Source organism: Vulpes lagopus, chromosome 2 (genome assembly GCF_018345385.1).
Source record: "Vulpes lagopus strain Blue_001 chromosome 2, ASM1834538v1, whole genome shotgun sequence".
Taxonomy (NCBI): Eukaryota; Metazoa; Chordata; class Mammalia; order Carnivora; family Canidae; genus Vulpes; species Vulpes lagopus.
The window spans coordinates 178383244-178405007 of record NC_054825.1 but is presented as its reverse complement, the minus strand read 5'-3'; the positions used below and the strand labels follow the sequence as shown (position 1 = coordinate 178405007).

The following is a 21764-nucleotide window of genomic DNA, read 5'->3' as shown; positions in this document are numbered from 1 at the left end:
GGCCAGAGCCCGCCGGGGCAGAGGGGACGAGGGCAAGGTCGCCGTCTGCTCAAGTAGCGACTCGGGCCAGGAGAGCGTCCCCAGGCCACGTGGCAGGTGCCGAAACCCGGCTGCTGGGCCCCGGGTCACAGCTGCTCTCCTGGAGCCTCCGGTGCCTGGGAGAGGGGGAGGCGCCGGGCAGCCTGAGGACGGGGAGGGAAGGAGGCCGGCCCGAGGCTGCTGGGGGGCCCCTCCGGCCTCCTCGACAGGGACCTGCCCTGCAGGGACGTGCGCGGGGCCAGAGCACAAGACCCTCCGTGCAGGGCAGGTGGCCCGAGCCATGCCCTCCCCACCGGGACCCCTGGAGCTGCTCCCCTTGTCCCCCCGCCCAGGACTGCAGGACGGGCGCTGCCTCCTGGGGCCACGGTATCGGGGGCTGCGAGGACTCTAGGGCTCGAGTGGCCAGCGACCCTCGGGGGCCCTCATTCGTGCGGGCTCGCTGCTCTGTGCCTGCCTGGGGGGACATGGTGCAGGTGAGACGCGCACGGTCCCCCCTCTTAGGGTGTCTCGCCTGGCGGAGGAGTCAGGCAGGCTCAGGAGCAGGTGGGGCTGCGCTGGGCACAGGGACGGGGCGTGACGCCGAGGGCAGGCGGAGGGCGCACTCCACAGGGGTGAGGACGAGGGGAGGCGGCGCTCCTGACCAGGGAACGGCAGTGCAAAGGCCCTGGGGAGAGGAGTCCATGTGTCCTGGAGCCGCGGGGCTGGGCTGCGGCCAGACGGGTGGTGGGGCCAGTTCAGACATCCCAGAAGCCTCTAGAACCTTCCGCAGGCAGCAAGTGTGCTCTTTGGTTTCAAGGTCCGGCCCTGACGGCTGTGTGCAGAGGGAGCGGCTGGACGGCCACCCCAGACCCCGAGGATCCCCGGGAGGGGAGCCGTGGCTGTCCCCACTCCTCCAGCAGGGCTGGCCAGGGTACACGAGGCCATCCTGAGTCCTGACAGAGGGACGGACAAAGCCAGTGGCCACAGGTCCCAGAACAGTCGTGCGATCCGGGAGGGCTTCCTGGAGGAGGGGAGGTGTGGCCGAGCTCCAGGAGGGCAGGACTTTGCCAGAGAGGACAGTGCTCTCCACAGGACTGGGGCTCGGGCTCTCCCTGTTTCCTGTCCCCGCCTGTCGCTGCCACTGGAGGTTGTGGATTGACTGAGTGAATCAAGTAAGAGGTGAGGTCGGGGCGTTGGGGCAGAGGTCGGGATAAGGAAATGGCCCTTGCGCCTCCCCCTGGGAGGGTGGGGAGCAGCCCCTCCCCCAGACCCTGGCCGCAGGGGCAGGAAGCGCCCCCCCAGCTCTCTGGGCGCTGGGCCTGCTCTTGGGGACTCAGCCAGGAAGAGGCTGCAGGGGGGCAGCCCCCGCCCGGCGTGAGCGCAGGGCTGACCCCGTTCTCAGCCGGGATCCGGCACCAGGCACCCACTTCCGCGGGCCCGCGACGCCCCCAGGGCTGCAGGAAGGGGCCTCCCGAGGCCTGCGGGTAGGGAGGCCGCCTCCGGTCCCGGGCCTCTCCGCGCCCAGGCTGCCCTCCACGCGGGACACCGGAGCCCGGGGCGGCACTCGGGGTGCAGGCTGCGGCCGCAGGAGGGACTCTGGCCCTGGGCATGTCCCAGCGACTTGCTGACGCTGAACCCGCCTCGGCCTTTGCCTGCGGCCTGTGCCTGCGGCCTGTGCACCCCAGCGCCGCCGCCACCTGCACCCCACAGACCCCTGCTGCCCGGGCCGGCGTGGCCGTCCCACCTGCCCCCCAGGGCACCTGCTGCCCTGCTCCGGCTCCCACCCTCCGTGTTTCATGAGGGGCCTGGGTGGGCCTTCGAGGCCGGGCTGCTTGAGGGCTGGGGCCCCTCACTCATCGTTCGCCGGCAGCCCCGCAACTCAGCGGGTTCCACGGACGCCCCTCCTGGAGGGTGGCCTTGGAACTTCCCTGAGTTGTGGGGGGTCGGCTGGGGTCACGGCGCCCTCCGAGGCCCTGGGTCCCGAGCTGACGCCGCCGGCTTCCCCTAACCAGCTGGTCCTGCCTCCGCTGGCACCTGCACCCGCGCCTTTGAGCCAGACGCTGGGGGGCCCCGACCTTCCCCTTGCCTGTCCCCACCCTCCTGTGCCCTTCTCTGCAACCCAGGCCCGAGTGGGGAGCCTGTGGAGCACTGGGGCCCCCAGAGCCGGGCCTGGCCACGCCCCTCGAGGTAGAGTCCTTCCTGCCCCACAGCGACAGTGAGCACACCCCCCCCTCCCGCCCCTCCCAGCCTGCCCCCTGCCTTCCGGCTGCCCCCCACCCCCATCCCCCTGGCTCTGGAGCAGCCGGGAAGGGAGGAATAGAGGGTGACGGTGGGGCTCAAGTCCGGAATTGAGATGAAAATCCAGGAGGCACCGCTGGGAAGCCGAGGCCCCCGGGGCAGGTGCACCTGACACTCATGGGGCAGGGTCGGTGCCAGGGAGAGGCTGTGGCCCGAGTCCTGTCCCGTGTCCCTCCCGGCGTCCCGCTCCTGCTGGCTCCCGTCACCAGCACAGAGCCCAGCTCTGACTGGAATGTTCCGATGCCGAAAGCAGGCGGGCTGGTGGGCAGGGAGGGAGAGACGAGGGCTGGGGGAGACCAAGCCAGACATTTCTGGGCAAAAACAAGGGGAAATTTCAATCCCTGGAGTGTCTCTGTAGGGGGTCCTGCCAGATGTTCCTAGCCCAAGCCCCAGGAGCAGCTCCCAAGCTGGGAGGGAGGCGGCGGGGGGGGGGGGGGGTGCCCGTGGCCAGACTCGGCGCTGGTGCTGCCCACTGTCTCTCCACACAGTGGGGCTCCACGGGACCCCCACACCCCGCCCACAGCCGCAGCCGGGGGTGGGGCCCAGGCTTCCAGGGTTGGGAACCCCACACAGGCCCGTGGGCACACGGTCACACACACACACTCTCCTTTGTGTTACACAAGGAAGCTTTATGCAGTTTGCAAACTGCCAACATTCTTCAAATGCCAAAATGCTTTCCTTTGCATCCCACCCGAGCCTCCTGGAGCACCCCCCCCCCCCAGAACTAGAGGAACCCTCTCGGCCTTGGGCCCAGCTAGCCACAGGCTGGAGCTGGAGCTGGTCTAAGAGGAGTCGAGGCAGAGGCGCTGGGCGAGAGGAAGCCGGGCAGGGCCGGATGCAGTCATCACCCCGGGACCTGCCCCGGCTCCTCACGCCCTCTGCTCTGCACTCACGTCCTCACCCTGGTGCACGGTTGGGCTCCCACCTCCTTGCCCCCCTGCTGGAGGGGGTTCACGGGGTGGGGGGCACCTGGGGCTTTCCTGTGCACTTTCCTCCAGGCGCTCACCCCCTGCTGTTTCCTGCCTGAAATAATAAAAAAAAAAGGGGGGGGGAGACTGGTCTCTACTCCCAATTCCTAACACGGAGCTCCCAGATGCCTTGGAATGTCCTGGGTGACACGGGGGCCTGTGCCCTAATGAGGCAGAGCTTAGTGGGCACCAGAAAGACCAGGCCGTGCTCAGAAGCTTGGAACTTGCAGGGAAAGGGCACCAGAAACTCATTTAATGACCAGTCGTGATGAAGGTGCCATGAGGACCCCAGAAGTACGAGGTTTGGAGAGCTTCTGGGTTGGGGAACCTGTGAAGGTGCTGGGAGGGGGGAGGTGCTGGAGAGAGGGGGGAGGCACTGCAGGGGGAGGCCCTGTGGGGGGGGCTGGAGGGAGGAGGTGGTGCAGGGGGGAGGTGCTAGAGGGGGGGAGGCGCTGGAGGGGGCAGCCCTGGAGAGGGGAGGAAGCCCCGCCTGCCCACGGCTTCCCCGGGGCGGGGTTCCTGTGTCGTCTGCTCTGTCCTTTATCATAAAGCAGTGAACTAACATTTTCCCCTGAGTTCTGGGGGCTCTGCCGGCAGATTCAGCCCCCGGAGGGGATCATTGAAGCCTGATTGCTCTGCACAGGTGAGGAGGCCGGTGACCCCCGGGGCTGCCGCTGGGGGATGTGGGAGCAGCCGGGTGTGGCCCGCACTGACCTGGGGGACCTGGGGCACCGTGAGCCGGCGTTGGGTGCTGGGGAGGGCGGGCGCGGGGTGCGGGCCGGGGCCGGCCGGTAGCGCCGGGAGCCTGCAGGGGCCCCGCAGATGAGGCTGGCATAGGGGTGTTCGTGGGGGGGGGGCACCTCCGGCTGTGGCCACCGGCCTGGGTGAGCCGAGCCGTGCACACCCGGGCAACGCCGGTGGGGCTGGGGCCGCCTGCACCTGCCCCTGGTGCGGACAGGGTGGCCCTGGGTCCCGCAGCGGGGGCGCCCGGCCTGGCCCTCTGGAGGGTCGGGGCCCAGGTTGGGCTCAGGACGAGGCTGTCGCAGGCTCGGGGCAGATGTCACTTGAATTAGGGAAAATAGCTCGTGGAACACAGCCTCGGGCGCCGGGCAGCGGGGCTGCTCCCTTCATGCGAGGCAGAGACACGGCGACACCTCACCAGGCGCCCGCGGGTGGTCGCGCGGCTCGGGGCTCCGGCCAACACACCCAGTTCAGGTGCAGCCCTGGTTTGGGGAAACCAAGCGTGGCCAGCCCCGTCCAGTTAGGACACCGGAGAGGCAGAGGCGCCCAGAGCGCCCAGAGCACCCAGGGCCCCGCAGGGTCCCGCCTCCAAGGGTAACTGTTCCCCGTAAGTCGTCCTCTGGCTTTGAGATTTTTTTTTTAGCTTCACAGACACAGGACCCTACTGTGTGCATGGTCTGTGCCTTCGGATGAAGCGCAGCCCCCCCCCCCCCCCCGCCCGGCGTCGGCGCCTGTGGCTGGTGCTTCTCGGGGGCAGAACAGTCCGTGGGGCCAAGTCTGCGCAGCTGTGTCCAGCCACTGTGCACGGGCACCCGCGTTGTTCCCAGCGGGCCGCGGTCACCGAGGAAGCGCTGGGACCCTTCCCGGCCGCGGGGCCCAGGACAGGCGTCCAGGTGGCGCCAGCAGAGGCCCCGGGCAGGTCCCTGCAGGGTTCAAGCAGTTGGCGGCCGCTCGGCAGAGGCGGCTGCAGGTGCTCCCGCTCCTCAGCGCCACCCGGTACCGAAGGGCTTTGTCCCTGCGGTGACCCTGAGGGTCACTTGGAACCTGGGCCTCAGACGCCAGCCTGACTTCAGGGCTCCCCTCGGGGGTGAGTGGGAGGCAGCCTCTGCCCGAGTGGGCACGGGAGGAGGGTGTGGGGGGAGGGCGTCCGGAGGAGGGGGTGCGGGAGGAGGGGACGCAGGAGGAGCAGGGGCGGGAGGCGCGGGTGCGGCGCTGGGCCTGTGCGCTCACAGGGGAGATGGGAAATGAAGCCCGAGGAGCCCCGCGCAGCCTCTACTCTGCTTCCCGGGTCCCCAGGGCGCTGAGGCCACGGCTGGGAGGCAGGCAGGCAAAATCGCCCCTCGTGGAGCTCCCGCGAGTGAAGACAGGTGAGGGCGTCGCACCCCCTCCTCTCCGTGGGGGCTCCTCCAGCACCGAAGGGCCCAGCCCTGGGGGGTGCTGTGGAAACACCCCACCGGGCCCTCCCCAGCTCAGCTCCAGGGGTGCTCCTTTATCGACTTGTTTCCTTGTTTTTTTTTTTTAGATTTATTTAATTATTTGTTTATTTATTTATTTATTTATGACAGACACAGAGAAACAGGGACACAGGAGGAGGGAGGAGCAGGCTTCATGCCGGGAGCCCGACGCGGGACTCGATCCCGGGACTCCAGGATCACACCCTGGGGGGAAGGCAGGCACCAAACCGCGGAGCCACCCAGGGATCCCCTTGTTTCCTTCTTTTAAAAAATTTAATTTAAATTCAATTAATTACCATATGATGCATCATTGGTTTCAGAGGTAGAACTTAGGGGTCCGTCAGTTGCACACGCACCTGCGCTCACCCCATCCCGGGCCCTCCCGGTGCCCGTCCCGCAGTCCGCCGCACCCCTCCCCTCCAGGGACCCTCAGTGTTTCCTAGGGCCCAGAGTCTCATGGTTTGTCTCTCTCTCTGTTTTTCTTAGTTTTCCTTCCCTTCCCCTGTGCTCGTCTGTTTTGTTTCTTGAATTCCACGTATGGGCGAGATCACACGAGAATTGTCTGTCTCTGACTTACTTCCCGCAGCACGATGGCCTGCAGCTCGGTCCACATGGCGCACGCGGTGCCACCTCCCCCTCCGACAGCGGAGTCCTGCTCCGGGCTCTGCCCGCCTCGGCCTCTGCATCTGCTCACCCACCAGTTTGTGTTCTGAAAGGGTGATCTGGGCGCTCGTGCCCTGGATGTAGATGCCTCCGCGGGTGGGGGGCGGGAACAAGCATATGGTGGAGGGCGGCCGAGGACTGAGTGCCACACGGGGGCCGCGAGGCCCGGGTACAGTTCCAGGCCGAGTGGCCTGCCCGGCGTCACTGAGGTGCGCCCGAGTGAAGGCCTGAAGGACATGGGGCCGGCCTTTGGGAGAGGAGCATCCAGGGCAGGGGAAGCGGCGAGTGCAAGCGCCCTGGGGCGGGGGGATGTCCCCAGCCTGGTGAAGGAGCAGGGAGGAGGCCGGTGTGGCTGGCAGAGCGAGGGGGGTGGCGGGCGGTGAGGACCCCGCGGAGATGAAGTAGGGCTCGGAGGCGTCCTAAGGACTCGGCTTTGCTTGGAGTGAGAAACAGAAGCCGTGGGGGCTGTGCGGTGGAGAAGTGGCACCGACTCTCCTTTGAGGGCGTCACCTGCTGCCCTGAGCCGGGTCGGGGTGGGGGGCGCCGGAGGGGCCAGGAGGGGGAGGCCAGGAGCCGGGGAGGAGAGGGGTCGCCGGGGCCCGGCAGTAGGAGCAGCAGAATGTGCTGGTGGCCGGGGTGCGGCTGTGAGCGGGTCCGGGGCTGGGGCCTCCGCTCCCGGGGCCCAGCTGCTTGGTGGCGGCGGGTGTGCTCGCCGCGGCTGTTACGAAACAAAGCTGCCGCTTCACATTCGAGGCTTCGTGTGGACACGTTTTGGGTTCCCCGGGCGCGTCCCTGGGCCAGGAGTTGTTAGGTCACAGGGCAACTCTGTGGTTAGTATTATCTTGAGGAACTGCCCAGAGGTTTCCCAAAGTGGCTGCAGCATTTTGGGTCCCACCCGCAGCGTATAGAGGGTCCAGCCTCTTCCCCTCATCGACACTTGTCATTTCCTTTTTAATTTCAGCCACCAGAGGTGAGAAGCGGCATCTCGCTGTGGTCTTTTTTTTTTTTAATTTTTTTTTTTAAATTTATTTATGATAGTCACAGAGAGAGAGAGAGAGAGGCAGAGACACAGGCAGAGGGAGAAGCAGGCTCCATGCACCGGGAGCCCGATGTGGGATTCGATCCCCGGTCTCCAGGATCACGCCCTGGGCCAAGGGAGGCGCCAAACCGCTGCACCACCCAGGGATCCCCATCGCTGTGGTCTTGAGGACGGAAGGCGTGCAGCACCCTGTCATGCACCTGCGGGCCGTCTGAATGCCATTTTTGGAGAAATGTCTGTTCAAATCCTTTGCCCATTTTTGAACCGTTTTTGCCCATTTTTGTCTCTTTATTGCTGGGCTGGGAGTTCTTCGTATATGCTCCATACTAGTCCCTTACCACATACATGATTTGTAATTCTTTTGTCCCATCTTGTGCTTTCTGCCCCCCACCCGCCCCCCCGCTGCCACTTTCTTGACGGTGTCCTTCGAAGCACAAAAGTTTTTAACCTCCATGAAATCCCACTGGTCTTTTTTGTCCCCTGTGGTTTTGCGTCATATCGACAAACCACTACCTCATACAAGGTCGTAAAGACTTGTTCTCATGTTTTCATCCAAGAAATGCCCTATTTTGAGTTCATTTGTCATCATATGGTGCAAGACAGGGGGTTGCCCGGCTTCCCTTTTCTGCATGTTGACGAGACAATTACCCCCCCTTGGAATCGTCCCCACACCTCGCTGAAATGTTCTTGTGCTTTGCTCCGGGAGGAACGGGGGCGGGTGTGGATGGTGGTGAGCGGGAAGGAGGGAATGACGGGAGCAGCGGCGTCCAGAGGGAGAGGGGTGCCCAGCGGAGGGGCTGGCGCCCGTCAGGGTCAAGGCCAGTGCGTAGGACCAGGAGCGGACATGGGCACAGTGTCCACAGGGACCTTTCTCTCGTGTCCGCACGGAAACGGGTGCCAAGGCAGCACCGCCGGGGCCGAGGCCGAGGCCGAGGGTCGGGATCCGGGGACGAGGTGAGCGGCAGCGGAGGTGGCTGGGGAACCCAGGGTGCTCGCCGGCAACACAGCTGCGCCCGATGAACCGAGTGACCCCGGTCCGTGGGGTCACGTGCTGTTCTTTGGCCGCATCAGGGAGGCAGGTGCAGGGGGAGAGAGTGCAGGGACCCGAGGCCTCTGAGGCTCTCTGTGGGGGCAGGAGGACAAGGCCGGGTCCAGTGGCTGCAGCAAGCAGCCCTCTGCTGACGATGGTCAGGGTCAGCCAGGGAGGAGGTCTTTAGCCTGCAGCCGCCAGCCGGTCCCCTCGAGACCGGGGGACAGTGCCACTGCCCCTCCATCTAGTGAGAGAGGGCGGGCAGGAGTCACCAGTAGGTCCTCGCTGTCCCAGGGCCCCTCCTCTGTCTCAGGGGGCTTGGGCTGCCACAAGGAAGCCCTGGAGACCGGGTACTTAGCCTCTCGGTGGACGTTCGTGGCTCACGGTGTGGAGGCTGGAGCCCAGGAGAGGTGGCCAGCCCGGCCGGACCCTGGGGGGCTCTGGCCTGCAGCAGCCCTCTTCCCGCTGTGGCCTGCCCCCATGCTCCTCCCCCCACCCCTCCGAGAGGCCCCTCCTCTAAATGCCATCACACTGGGGGTTAGGGCTTCTGAATTTGGCTTTGGGGGACACAGTTCAGTCCACAGCAACATCCCAGCTGCTCTCGACCTCGAGGGAGCCCAGCTGCTGGGCTTGAGACAAGGGACGGGGGGAGGAGGCTCCTGCCCTCACAGGGAGAGTCTGTGTCCCCGGCAGCCCAAGTGGAAAAGGACCATCTTCCAGCTTTACATTTTCTCTCCCGTATCTTGCAGAGCGGTGAGGCCCAGGGTGGCAGCCAGTGGCCATAGGCGGGTGGCACGTGGCTTCAGAATGGAGCTGTGGTGCAGGCGTAACAGCGTCACAGCAGGTTCCAAAGCCTCAATATTTTTCAAAAAGGAAAATATCTCAAGAGCCATCCATCGCGATTACACGTTGAGGCGATAATCGCTTGGTGCGCTGGGCTGGACTCTATTACTAAGGGAATTTCACCTGTTTCTGCTTACTCTTTAAAAATGTGGCACGTAGGAAACCTAAAGTTATAGTTGTGGCTCGCACTTGTGGCTGTGTCACGTCCTGTTGCAGAGACACCAGAGAGAAGACCCCACATCCCAAAGGGCTCCCGGCTCAGCAGGCCCTCCTGCCCGGAAGCCTAGGGGCCTGTGCCACCTGCCTGGGGATGAGCGGGACCCGTTCCCCTGCCAGCGGGGCCAGGCCTCCGAGAGGGAGGGCCTCCAGGCCAGTCGGGGCGGCGGTGGACGGTCCCTGAGAGGCAGCCCCGGGAGCTGGGGGCCAGGCTGGTTCTTGTTTGGTTTCAGGACAGGTGCATAATCCACGTGTTTACACCCTGGAATCCCCCCGGGCACGAGGTGCCACACCCGGAGATCCTGGCCCACCTGTGCGGCTTCCTCTGAGCCAGGCTCTCACTGCCCGGGACCCCGAGCGGTCCCCAGCACCAGTTCCCGTTTGTCTTTCTCTTTATTCCCCCCAAGCCCGTAAGTGTGAAGTTGCTGTGGGGCACACGCGGTGCAGGCAGCCGATCTGAATCCCAGAGGCCCGTCCCCGTCTCCTCCGCGTTACAATCAGTGATGAGGCTGCCCAGGAGGCACCTTGACTCCCTCCCTGGTGCTCGGCCCTGGGGCGGCTCCCTCCTCTCCTGCGGCCCCAAACAGCAGGGCCCTGGGCATCTTGATCTCGTTTCCATTGAGATTCTTGTCTCGTCCTGTCTCCCTGAAGTGCAGTGTGTTGGCTGGAAAGTGTGTGCAGCTTCCTGGTTCCTGAGGCTTTTCTTCTTCAAGTCGCTCTCCCAGAGGACAGTGTCCCCGCGTGTGGTCGCCGCCGCTCCGTGTGCGTCGTCATCCTACGGCCCTGCCAGTTTGGGTTGGGTCGTTTGTATGGACGTTCACCCGTTAATCGTTCAGGGCTTCGCTTCGTTGCAAAGGAGAACGGGGAAAGGCCATCCCTGAGACGCCCACGAATGAAAGAAACAGCCACCACGTCAGTAGTGGAGAGAAACCCCTTGCGGCTCCCCCTGCCTGCCAGCATCTGGGGTCCCCACGGCTGCCCCGAGGCTGCGAGTCAGGCGGCCGGGCCCCAGCTTCGCCTCCTGACCCGCTGTTAGCAAGTCTTCCGAGAAGCCTCCTCTGGCCAGTAAAGCCATTTACCTCCCCACGGCCCCCTTCCCGGGGTGGTTTAGGCCAGTCCTGGCGGGTCTTCATTCCCATGTGTTGATTGTTCGGGATCGAGACACGTTCTGGGTTCTCTGCAGACACGTTGCAGGACACATGGTGACGCTGTGTTCGTGGCTTATTCAAACCTCAGGAAGACCCGAGCCCCCCAGCCCAGGGGAAGTCCTAACAGGGCATCCTTGAGGAGCCACCTCCTGGCCTGGCAGGTGGCAGGTGACCCAGGGAGGCGGGAGGGAGGAGAGAGGATGCGCCACCTTGCCCACTAGATGGCTCCTCTCAACAAGTAATGGGGAGAGGACCACCTCCTTCCAACCCTGGAGCCCCAGGCCTCACTGCCCCCCCACATCGCAACACACCTCCGTCGTGTTTACATCCAACCCAGACATCTCAGAAGACGGAAAAATAAGAGAGTTCATTCCAGCTAAAAATACAACCGTCTGCCTGTGAAGAGCCTTGCTCGGTGCTGTCATGTGCACACCCGAAGCAGGTTAATAACCGGCCCAAACAGGTGGTTTCTTTCTATAATTACTGGGTCCCCCACCACCACCAAGGCTCCTCCTCGGCTGCCTCTTTGCCCTGCTGGCAGCCGCCAGCTGTTTCCAGCCACCCCGTTGTCACTGCCCACCTGGCCACCACCCTGCCAGCGTAGGGGCCAGCCCACACCCAGCCCTCTGCTCAGGCTGGGACCCCCTCACCCTCTGCTGGGAGTCAACCACTGGGCCTGGGGGGCGTGCGTCACCACCACCTGGGGAGAGGGCCAGCAGGAGGCCACCCCGGCCTTGGCACCCCCACTAGCAAAGAAAACCGAATCCACCCAAGATGCCCATAATCCCCCATCTAGTAAGGAATTGTGATACACCATCCTCCTGTGTCTTGGTGCAGATGCAGTGAGATGTGTACCCCAAACCCTGTGGCGGGGAGGGCACCTTACGGACACTCCCTGTCTCAAAGGAACTTTGATTGAATTTAAGGCCTTCAGAAACAGCACAGACTTTCGCTCCGGCAGTCTTACTCTGGGGAATGTGTCTCAACGAGTGTCTGTCCGAGTCCAAGATGTGAAGGAAGGTTAACGCAAAATGTTCGCTGCAGCAGTGAAAACCACACCGGGGACCGGGCTCAGTGCCGGGATGCTCCACGGCCATGACGCATATTTACGAGACATTTTAAAGGACGACGTCACAGATGTTAGTGTTACTTGGTAACGATGTTCAAGGACGTCTGAACGGGAAGAATGTGAGTGTGTCGGAGATGCCGACACCTGGTATTAGAAGGTGTGCTGAAGCCGGAGGAACGTTTCACACATTCCTTTAAGGATGGTTTTCTGGATGGTAACATTGATAGTGGTCTCCTGATCCTTTTCTGGATTTTTCTAAGCTTTCATCAGTAAACACAAGTGCAAGGAAATGATTATGGTTTCCAAAGACCATTTCAAGGCGAGTGAGGGAATACCCAAGACTGGGGCACAGTGGCTGCCTCTGGGGAGGGGGCTGGGGTAGGCTGCATGCAGGGGGAAGCCTCGCCTTTCCGTCTGTCCTCTCTGGAGTCTTCCGAGTTTTGCACCAGGCTCTTATTACCTGTTAAAAGAATAAATAAATGAAGATTTTGCAAAGGAGACACAGAAGGAAACACTAAAGCACAGGAGGCGAGGGGAGAGCCAGGAAAATGTTTTCTCCTCCCGAGTTAGACAGGACTGGAGGTCTGCTCTGCCCTCTTGGGCCCAAAGCCCATCCCAGGGCACCCCAGGACCCCGCTGGTCCCGGGTGACTTCACTCAGGAAGGGCTGCTCCATCTGTCAGTGTCTTTCCCAGGAATAAAGGCAGGCAGGCCAGGGGGTGGGAGGGGCTCCCGGGGACATCAGTGCGGGGCGTCCAGACCAGGACCCCGGAGCCGTGATTTGTCATACAATGTGCCTGGAGGGGTCGAGGGAAGCCTCCCCGGTTGGTTGCTCACGCTGGGCCCAGCTCTCCCAGACCCAGTGGTCGTGGGGTCCTAGTTCAGAGGCCCTGGTCTGGCCTTACTCCGTGTGGGCTCTAGTTCAGCCTGATACGGTCCTTACACCCCTGGAGTAACGCCTGGAGGATGCCGTCTCCTCGGCGGCAGTGCCCCTCCTCACCCCAGGGCAGCCTGGGCCAGGTGTCCTGCCCAGGCCTGGGGACCCGAGGGACACTGTGCACGGGCTCGGGGAGGCCTGGGGATGCTTGTGGCCGTGTGGGCACAGGGCAGCAAGGGCGGCAAAGCGGGCAGCCTGCAGGGTCAGGCCTCGGGCACCGGACTTGGGAGGCTTGTGTCACTCTTTAAAGCCACAAATCCAGCCCCTTCCCTTGTGCTCCGTGTGAGCGACCCTGGATGTTGGAGACGCTTTACGGAAAAGGCCCGTCCGGAGACATTTATTGCAATTTGATGACACCGAGTCCAGCTACGGTTCTGAGAGCAAAGGGAACCCAGAATAAGAACCGTGTAGGGTGGACGCATTTCCTAGATCCTCTCACTGCAGAAAGACCAATACTCTCGACTGGAGGCATTTAATTGACAGAGCAAAACTCAACAACTACCACAGCCTTCTGGATGGGGAGACTGAGGCCCTGGGGACGGGACAGGTGCCTGGGCGCTTGTGGCTGCAGTCGCCGGGCCACCGTCCGTCACGGGGCGGCTCGAGGCAGTGACAGCAAGGGGCACACGACGTAAGCAGGATTCCCGCGGGGCCAGCTCCCAGGTCCCGAGACGCGGTGCCGCAGGGGAGGGACGGGTCCCGTAGCAGGTGCTGAGGACGGGGCCCCCACGGGAGCAGAGGTGGCTTCAGGAAGCGCCCCCCACGTCCACAGCAGGCACAGATTTGCTCCTGGCCAGGCTCCCGGCGATCGGGGTGTCAGGACCCCAAAACAGCGTCTTCATAAATAATTTCCAGTACACGATGCAGCACAGTAGCAGCGTCTCCAGCGCGTTTCACTCCATCTACGGCACTACACGGGCGATGTGGGGTTTCCCAAGTACACATCCCCTCCTGTGCGTCCGGGGGGACCTGAGCCGCCCCCAGGAGGAGCCTCTAGTCACCGTACTGGACCTCGGCCCGCAGCTCCTTGGTGATGTAGTTCACCAGCATGGCCAGCAGCTGCTGCTTCAGGGCGTCACTGCCCATGACCAGCATGGTCAGCTGCACGGCGTCCGTCCACTCCAGGTGCCTGACGATGGCGGTCACTTCATTAAAGAGCTTCTGCTGCTCAGAGGGCGGCAGCTGCATCAGGATCTGAGGAATCGGCTGAAACTGTCCGCTTGTCATCCACGCGCCCAACAGGCCCCCAACGGCCCCCCCTGCAAAACAAGGACGGCTTCGATGAGTTGGGCCTTATGCGTGCACGAAGGCCTGGGATCCTGCTGGGAGCACGCCCGTGGCTGTGACGAGTGGGCACATTCCCGAGCAGCAGGCACGGCCTCGGCCTCGTGTCCCTCCACCCGCAGTCGGGGGGCAGAGGTTTACGGGGACTTCGGTCCATTTGGCTCGGATAATTGACACCCAGGATGCCCTTCCCTAAGCTCTGCCCTCCCAGGTGCAGCACGAGGTGTCTCCTCGCAGCTGCACCAACTAAAATCTTCTCCAGGGCCTGGAGGCTTCCTGCCTCCCACAGAACCCTCTCACCTGAAAGCAGACAGCTGAGAAGCAAGTGCGTTTTCAAGGAGAATCATCTCCGTGCTGGGGCTGGGTCTTCCCCATCATACGCTCTTTGTCCCTGAACTTTGGAAATGTCAACTGAAAGCACGTGGTTAAGGGACCCTGGGGACAGAGGAGACCTGTACTCTGGAGGCAGTGGTTGTCCACGCCAGCTCTCCAGAGGTGTATAGTGATAGTCGTCCAATGTAGGGTACCTGCTCCTACTCTTCCCGCGACCTCAAAGGGGCATAATCGACATTTTTAAAGGTAAATTTAGGATCCAGTTTCGGGTGCACGACTTTGGGACTCGAGGGCTTGGGTCGAGGGATGGTTGTATCTGGTCGGGTGGGCCGCAGGTTTGCTACAGGAAGGGGCCCTGGGGCGGGGGAACCACACTCGGGTGCCCTCTGGGGCCAGGCAGGAATGAGGGCGGCTCAGGGAGCCCGTGGGTGACAGGGAGCTGGGTCCCTGCCTAAAGGACGTGGCTACCCCTCGCCAGCCCACGGCTACCACTCGGATGCGAGGTTTCTTCATTAAAAATCCCATGATCCTTAAAGATCATGACGAGGTGTTAATGGATGCGGCGCAGCTACTTAGTGACCCTGAAAGGGCAGAGCCTGGACAGGAGAGGCGCTGGGGTCACGTGGACAAACCTGGCAAGGACCCCCAGAACCAGAGGTCGCGGCGGGCGTCCCCAGGGAGGCCCCGTGGAGGTCACGTGTCCCTGAAAAGGGGCCATGAGCCGGGCGCCCCTCCTCCTCCGAAGGTCTGGGACAGGAAGGGACCCTTGATGCGAGAACTAGCAAAGTCCCGATCGAGCCCGGGAACGGAGAACAGTGACGCGTCGGGGTTGGTTGCTGACTTGTGACGAATGCACCGCAAGGACGCAGGATGGGAACGTGGGGGGAACGGAAGCGGCTGAGGGGCTTGGGGGGTTCTCCGCACGGTCCGCCAACCGCTCTGTGCTTCGACGGCCCGGTCCAAGTGAAGGGTTTCTCTGAAAGGAGACGCCGGGGCCAGAGGGGCCCGGGCCTGGGTGGGCCCCGCCAGGAGGCGGGAGCCTGCAGCCTCCCAGGAGGCCCGGCGTGGACGCAGCTGGAAACCCGCTCCTCCCCGGGACGGAGCCAGGCCGGCCTCGGGCCCCGAGGCGGAACGCGGCCCCGGCCAGGCTGCCCCTCGGCTGCAGAGGAAGGAGGACTCGGGAGGGGAAAGCAGCCGTTCCCAGGGTCTGCTGAACGTCCCCCACGACGCCCGAGAGACGCTTCGAGCCGGCGGCAGGTGCGCTCATCTGCACCTGGACGGCTGCTGCTGCTCCGGCCTGGGCCCGTCTGCTCCCGGACCCGGGACCCGGCCGTCTCTCCCCACGAGCAAGTGGAGAGGGGCCCCCCGGCTCTGCTCGTGGGTGCTCGGCCGTGCCAGCCTCCCCCCGGCTCCCTCTGCAGGGACACGTAATGGTGCCAGGGCCAGGAGGCCGGCGGGGACCCAGCACAGCCCCACTGTCGGACGCTGGGACACGTCCCTGTGGGGAGAGACGCCCCGGGTCTGCGTGGACACGTGCCATTTGCAAGGATGCCCGGATTCCTGAGACATTCACACTCAAGCCCGTGTTGCCCATAGGATGAGTTAGGTCCACGGAGACCATGTCACAGAAGCAACCTCAGCGCAAAGCATCGCACACGGGTCACCCTTCCGTGGGGTCTCTGTGGTGTCAAGGGCTGTTTGTACGACGCCCTGGAGGCGGCCGCCCCGCGCGGAGCTTGCACTTACCAACAGCTAGTCCGGGTGGGCCTCCGACCAGGCCACCGAGGAAGGCCACAGCCCCAGTGACCAGGGCGCCCTTCCCAGAGTGCTTGACGGCTGCCTGCATTTTCCTCTCCTCAGCGATGGAGCAGAGCAGCCTCATGACGTCTTCCACCACGAGGGGCATCTTGGCGAGCCTCGAAGGAAGCATTTCTAAGGGAGAGTGTTAATGAGCATCGGACTATTTCCGCCCAAGCGCTACTCCTCCTAGGGTCGAGGCCGAGTCCCGCATGGACGGCAGCAGCTCGGCTGGAGCAAGGCCAGGACGCGCTCCCCCCGGCCAACCGCGGAGGCCAGTGCACCCTCCTGGCGTCCGCGGCCTTCTGCTGGCTCCCGCATCCCCGGGGCCTGGAGCCTGGCAGGGGGCACGATGGCCCGGCCTCGATCCCGGCCCTGGGACGGGGCAGGGGGAGGCGCTGGACGCGGGGACCGTGTGTGCCCGCCCTGGGCCCCTGAGCACACTCGCCCAGTCCTGCGTGTGAAGTGCAGACACACCAGCTACAGGCTGAGCTCCCGAGGTCTGAGGGGATCGGAGGTGGGCACCCGGCGGGGGTCAGGGTGGCCCTGGCGGATGTTCTCTCACCCATACACTCCTCTGACATGCCACTGACGCCAGTGAGGCTCCGTATGTGGGCTGCGAAGGCAGGGCCAGGTGACCTGGGAAGGGCCACGACCCGAGAGGCGACACAGCCACGGTGCGGGCTGAGCTGCTGCCTTTGCCACGAGCCTCCAGCTGGCGTCCTAACCGCACTGTGGACAGCAAGAGCCTAGGAGAGCATGACCCAGGGCTCCTGCCACCTGCCACGTTGCCCTCGAGCTCAGAAGGTGCCACCAACATCCCCCCAACGTGTCTGCTTGACCACGTGGGGTGTGGAGGCCGCGCAGGGTGCTCCAGGGCCTGGAGGAGGTCAGGTGCGCCTGCCCCGCCCTGGCTCCCTGCGTCCCGGACCTGCCAGGACACCCGTGGCGCCCGGGCTCCTTTCCCCCCACTGCAGCCCTGGCACAGAGTCCTGGCCCCTCCTCCACCCTGGAAGCGAGCCGCCGGGACGGGCGAGCCCCGTGCACACACAGGTCACAGTGACGCACTGGAGTCCTAACAGCAACCGGACTGCACCTGGCGCGAGTCACTGAGAGAGGAGGGGGCGCGGGCTGTGACTTGGTGTACCCAGTCCGCAGGTGCTGCGCAGCTATGCCAATAAAATGAGTTTTGTGTCAAATACTAACGGATTTCGAGTACTGAGAACCCACGGGTCTCACTTCACGGTAGGTCCCTTCGTGGAGCGAGCGGTCCTCCGGGTCCCCGCTGTGTCGTTCACACCCGGCTCCTGCCGGCTTTCTGGCCGTCCGCTGTGCTGGGGAGCAGGGGACCGCGGGCAGTCCTGGCGGGCCCTTGGAGGCTGCGGTGAGCTGCCCGCTGCGGGCTCCCGAGGAGCCCACCATGGGCTGCGGGGCTGGCTGCCCGGGCGCTGCCCTCCCGGGTGGGGAGGACGCACCCGCACTCACACTGCGCGGCGAGGAAATGCGCGGAAAGGGGCAGGAGAGCCCCCCCGCCAGCGTCCCTCAGGGAACCTAGCTCCCAGCTGCTCTGAATGACTCCCCAGCAACGCCAGGGGCTAGGGAGGCCTCGTGGTGCAGATGGCACCCCCGGGCCCCCCGGAGCCCAGCAGGGCCGGGCAGGGCACAGGCCAGGGCTGCGCGGAGCTGGGGAGCCAGCCGGTGTCGGGCGGTGGACGCGGCCCACCTCTGGCTGGGTGCAGGGGCTCCCCACCGAGGCCTCACTGGGAGACACCCCTGGGTGAAGCTCCTTGGGGCCTCACTAGCAGGTAGAGCATCAGCTGACCCTGTGGAAGGGCTGGGACCCGGGGCCCGGGGCCTCGTTGAAAGCCTGGCTCCTGACTCGTGACTTCACCACGCGGGGTGGGAAGCTGGTGCTGCGTCTCCCCACTCCTCGCCTGCTGTGTGTACTGCAGGGACGCGGGGGGAAAGGCCTCAGGGTGGGCCGGTGCCTCCCCATGGCACACGTATTTCACCAGCAGGTTCACGCACAAACGGGCTCTGGGCCCAGAGAGCCCCTCTGCTGCCTGGGGGGCAGGGGGGGCAGCACCAACTGGTGGCCCTGATGTCACCAGCACCAGGCTGGGGTGCTGCAAGGCTGGTTCCGGGGAAGAGGGAGGTGGAGGGGGAGGCTCCAGGGAGAGGGAGGCTCGGAGGAGGGGAGGCTGCGAAGAGGGGAGGCTAGGAGGGCACCCGGTGCCTCGCAGAGCCCTGATGCAGCCTCAGTGGCCTCAGTCCTGCCTCTTCCCTGTTGGGCTCTATAGGGTCCTGCCGTGTGGCCCCGGCTCCCGGCGGGCCTGTCTTCCTCCTTGGCAGGCCGGGGCACATGTCCCTGCAGCCCCTGCGGCCCTGTCGCAGCAGCCCGGACTCCTGACAGACTGGGGTGGCCGGTGCTGAAACCCCGGCGACCACGGCCATGTGCGTTGACTTGTCCTGACCAAGTGCGGGGCTGCCCTGACCCCTCGCCCTAGGGGAGCAGGTGCCGCCTCCCTGTGCCCCAGGCCTGGGCCGGGTGGCTGTCCTGCCCTCCCAGCAGTAGGGAGGTCACCCTGAGACCTCTTGGCCTCTTGGCATCTCCCCATGTCTTTCTGTAAAGGCTAAGGAAACTTCCAGCCCCTCGGATATCTTTTTTTTATTATTATTCATGAGAAACAGAGAGAGAGAGAGAGGGAGAGGCAGAGACCCAGGCCCAGGGAGAAGCAGGCTCCACGTGGGGAGCCGAGGCAGGACTCGATCCCGGGATCCCGGGTCACGCCCTGGGCTGAAGGCGGCGCTAAAGGCTGAGCCACCCGGGCTGCCCTCCCCCTCCCCCGGGGAATCTTCACCATCCCCCATCCCGGGACTTCCTGCCGGCGGGGTGCTGGCACCCGCATCCTCCTAGGACGCCGCCCTGCACACACGGGAGGGGCGCACAGCCGGTGCCCCGGAGCCCACGCACACGCGGCCACTGCGGAGGCCCCGCTGGGTGCCAGCGCCCTGAGTCCCGCCCCTGGGGTCGCAGCCCGCTAGGCCGCCTGTGCTGCCTGGGCCGTGACTCGGCCTCTCCATGCCTCAGTGGTTCATACGGGCCCTGGACACCTGGCGCCGGGGGCGGGCCCCGCAGCCCGTAGGTCTCCTGGCACCGCGCCCCGGGCGCTGGCCTCTCCCGTGGGTGCCCAGGCCCTGCACCTGCCGGCGGCGACCCGGGGGGACCCAGGCCTGCACCTGCCGGCGGCGACCCCGGGGGGACCCAGGCCTGCACCTGCCGGCGGCGACCCGGGAGGACCCAGGCCTGCACCTGCCGGGCAGTGACCCGGGGGGAGACCCAGGCCTGCACCTGCCGGCGGCGACCCCGGGGGGACCCAGGCCTGCACCTGCCGGCGGCGACCCGGGAGGACCCAGGCCTGCACCTGCCGGGCAGTGACCCGGGGGGAGACCCAGGCCTGCACCTGCCGGCGGCGACCCCGGGGGGACCCAGGCCTGCACCTGCCGGCGGCGACCCCGGGGGGACCCAGGCCCTGCACCTGTCGGGCCGCGACCCGGGAGGACCCAGGCCTGCACCTGCCGGCGGCGACCCGGGGGGAGACCCAGGCCTGCACCTGCCGGCGGCGACCCCGGGGGGACCCAGGCCTGCACCTGTCGGGCCGCGACCCGGGGGCGCGCAGGCTCCAGCTCCTCCGGCCCCGCGTCCCCCAGGCCCTGCTGCCCGCAGCCCCGCCCCGGCGCGCACCGCCCCCAGCGCCGCCGCGCGCCCCTCCCCGGCCCCGCGCACCCGCCCGCACCCGGGTCCCCGCACCCCTCCCCCCCCCTCCCCTCCCCGGCCCCGGCCCCGCACCCCCTCCCGGTCCCCGCGCACCCGCCCGCACCCCAGCGCCGCCGCCTTCCGGCTCACCCGCCCGGGCCCTTCCGGCGTCCGCTCCGCCGCGGCTCCCTCCTCCCTCCTCCTCCCTCCTCCTCCTCCCTCCCCCTCCCCCTCCCGCCCCTCCCGCCCGCCGGCCCGGCCGCGCCCCTCCCGCTGGGCTCCGGCCCCTTCCCCTGGCGGCTGACCCGGGCGCCCCTCGGTGCCACGAGGCCCCCGCGACCCCCAGGCCCGGATGCGGATGCCGCAGTGACCCGGACCGCGCGGGCCTCGGGTCTGGGCCTTTGCGAGACTGAGGCCTGGGTTTACTCCTGGGCTTGCGGGGCACAGGTCACAGGGGGATGGACAACACCGGCACCCGCAGCCGCACCCTCACCCCCACCCACCCCCACCCACGGACTCAGGCTGGCCTGGAAGCCTCTCAAATCTGAAAAAGGCCCCGGGGTGCCTCGGTGACGACCCCACTTGATCAGCCCCATGCAGTGAGGTGCAGGGAGGCAGCTCCCCGGGGCACCCAGGTAGGGGGTGGAGGGGCCTGACTGCAGCCTGGGCCCCCCCTGGCTCAGAGCCCTGCTCCCCGGGCGCCTGGCACCCCGGGCCGTGGGCCGCCCTCACACTGCCTGGCTCCTTTCATTTCTTTTTCCTCTTTGGAATGGAAAGTACTTTGGGAGTGTGTGTGCCCGGGTGCCCGCAGGCACAGCACGCACTTGCACGCACGTATGCTACAGCACATCCCGGCCCGTAGGTGGGTCTTTTAAAAAGGTACACATGTGGCGACTTTAAAAAGCTCTTTACCGCGTGCAGCTCGGTGAGCTGGGGGCTAGGCAGACCCTGTGAGACCATGTCACCAGCCATCCCCTAAGCCTGTCCTTCCCTCCAGAGGTCTCTTCCCACCTCCTTATTACTGTCACTTGTGCGCGTGCAGGGCAGGCACCCCTGAGGCGGGCTTGGGCCCTTACTATACATTTGTCTACCACACAGTCTTATCCGGGGCAGGACGGACACTCCCTGCCCGCCCCGACATGTCCCACCCTCTCCCAGTAGGAGCCCCCCTGAGTTGGGGGCCGGCCCTCCGCAGACTCCCCTCCCATTCCCCTGCGGGCGGCTCCCTCTGGCGGCTCCTCAAGGAATCGGGCCGCCGACTCCCCGGAGGTGGGAAGGCAGGAGAGATGCTGGAAGGGAAAGTCACAGTCAGGGTCCTCCAGGGCAGGCCAGCCACGGGCAGCCCCGCCACCTCTGCACCTGGGACCTGCACCCTGATATGAATGAAGCCGTGGGGTCGCACGCACACAAGCCCGTCGGGGTAGCGCATGACACCGCGGTGCCCTGGCCCGGCGTCCAGACAGTGCCCCCGTGACACCCACCGTGCTGAGGTCTGGCTGGGGGACCTTGTGGAGGCCATTCAGCTGCTCTATGCCTCAGTTTCCTCATTTGGGAAATGGCAACGATAATGGTGCCTTCTCATAGGGTCGTTCTGGAGACTCGGGGAGGTGATGCCTGGGCATCCAGATCATTCTTGTTGATGTCATAGACTCTGAAAACGAAGCCCATCTCCAGAGTCGCAGTGGGAGCCTCGCGCCCAGGGAGGCAGGAGACTGATTCCACCCCCACCCCCCACCCCCACCACGCACGGTCCACCATGCGGGAGGTCCAGGGGCCCCCGGCATGCCAGGCTGTGTCCACAGAGCCCGTGTCGGACGTCGGCCCATCACTCACCGCACGTTAACTGAGCACCTTGGGCTTCCCGAGGTCCCTGGACTCTGTCCTGTGCCTGCTGAGGACGGGGAGGGGCATCCCTGGGCCCGAGGCTCAGAGAGCCTGGATCAAAGGCCGAAGGGAGGCACGGTCAGTCCCCGGAGGCTCTCCAGGCTTGCAGAAGCTCTGCAGGGTGCAAGGTCCATCTCAACCATGTGCGGGCTGGGGCAGAGGACAGGGGCTGATGGGACGGGGTGCGGCCTAGGACACCCTTCCTTCCGTGGCCCCGTCTTTCCGGGGACGCACGCCATTCCCTTCATACGTGGGATGTTCGGTGCACTGCTGGCCACGTAGCAGG

General features: G+C 65.4%; 1 protein-coding gene and 1 long non-coding RNA gene across 10 annotated transcripts; one reads left to right on the top strand and one right to left on the bottom strand.

Moving 5' to 3' along the window:
- Nucleotides 1-118: 118 nt before the first annotated feature.
- Nucleotides 119-5649, top strand: LOC121484323. Of its 3 annotated transcripts, XR_005985993.1 has the most exons (7): nt 119-512; nt 836-1197; nt 3515-3677; nt 3726-3927; nt 4669-5112; nt 5322-5392; nt 5591-5649. It is a non-coding gene; the product is annotated as an uncharacterized LOC121484323 (long non-coding RNA). The 3 variants fall into 3 exon arrangements; XR_005985994.1 differs by lacking the exon at nt 119-512 and having other exon boundaries at nt 640-1197; nt 3726-4499; XR_005985992.1 differs by lacking the exon at nt 119-512 and having other exon boundaries at nt 651-1197.
- Nucleotides 5650-12881: 7232 nt separating this feature from the next.
- On the bottom strand, nt 12882-21522 carry C2H19orf12 (chromosome 2 C19orf12 homolog). 7 transcript variants are annotated; one of them, XM_041743398.1, is made up of 4 exons: nt 21428-21477; nt 21076-21245; nt 15787-15972; nt 12882-13682 (listed from the first exon to the last, which is right to left on the bottom strand). In XM_041743398.1, the coding sequence occupies exons 2-4, from the start codon at nt 21140-21142 to the stop codon at nt 13417-13419; spliced, it is 519 nt and encodes a 172-aa protein (XP_041599332.1). In that variant the 5' UTR covers nt 21143-21245; nt 21428-21477; the 3' UTR covers nt 12882-13416. The 7 variants fall into 7 exon arrangements, with proteins under 7 accessions (XP_041599332.1, XP_041599335.1, XP_041599339.1 ...); XM_041743401.1 differs by lacking the exons at nt 21076-21245; nt 21428-21477 and adding exons at nt 17044-19301; nt 19489-19631; XM_041743405.1 differs by lacking the exon at nt 21076-21245 and having other exon boundaries at nt 21428-21522.
- Between the last annotated feature and the right edge of the window lie 242 nt (nt 21523-21764).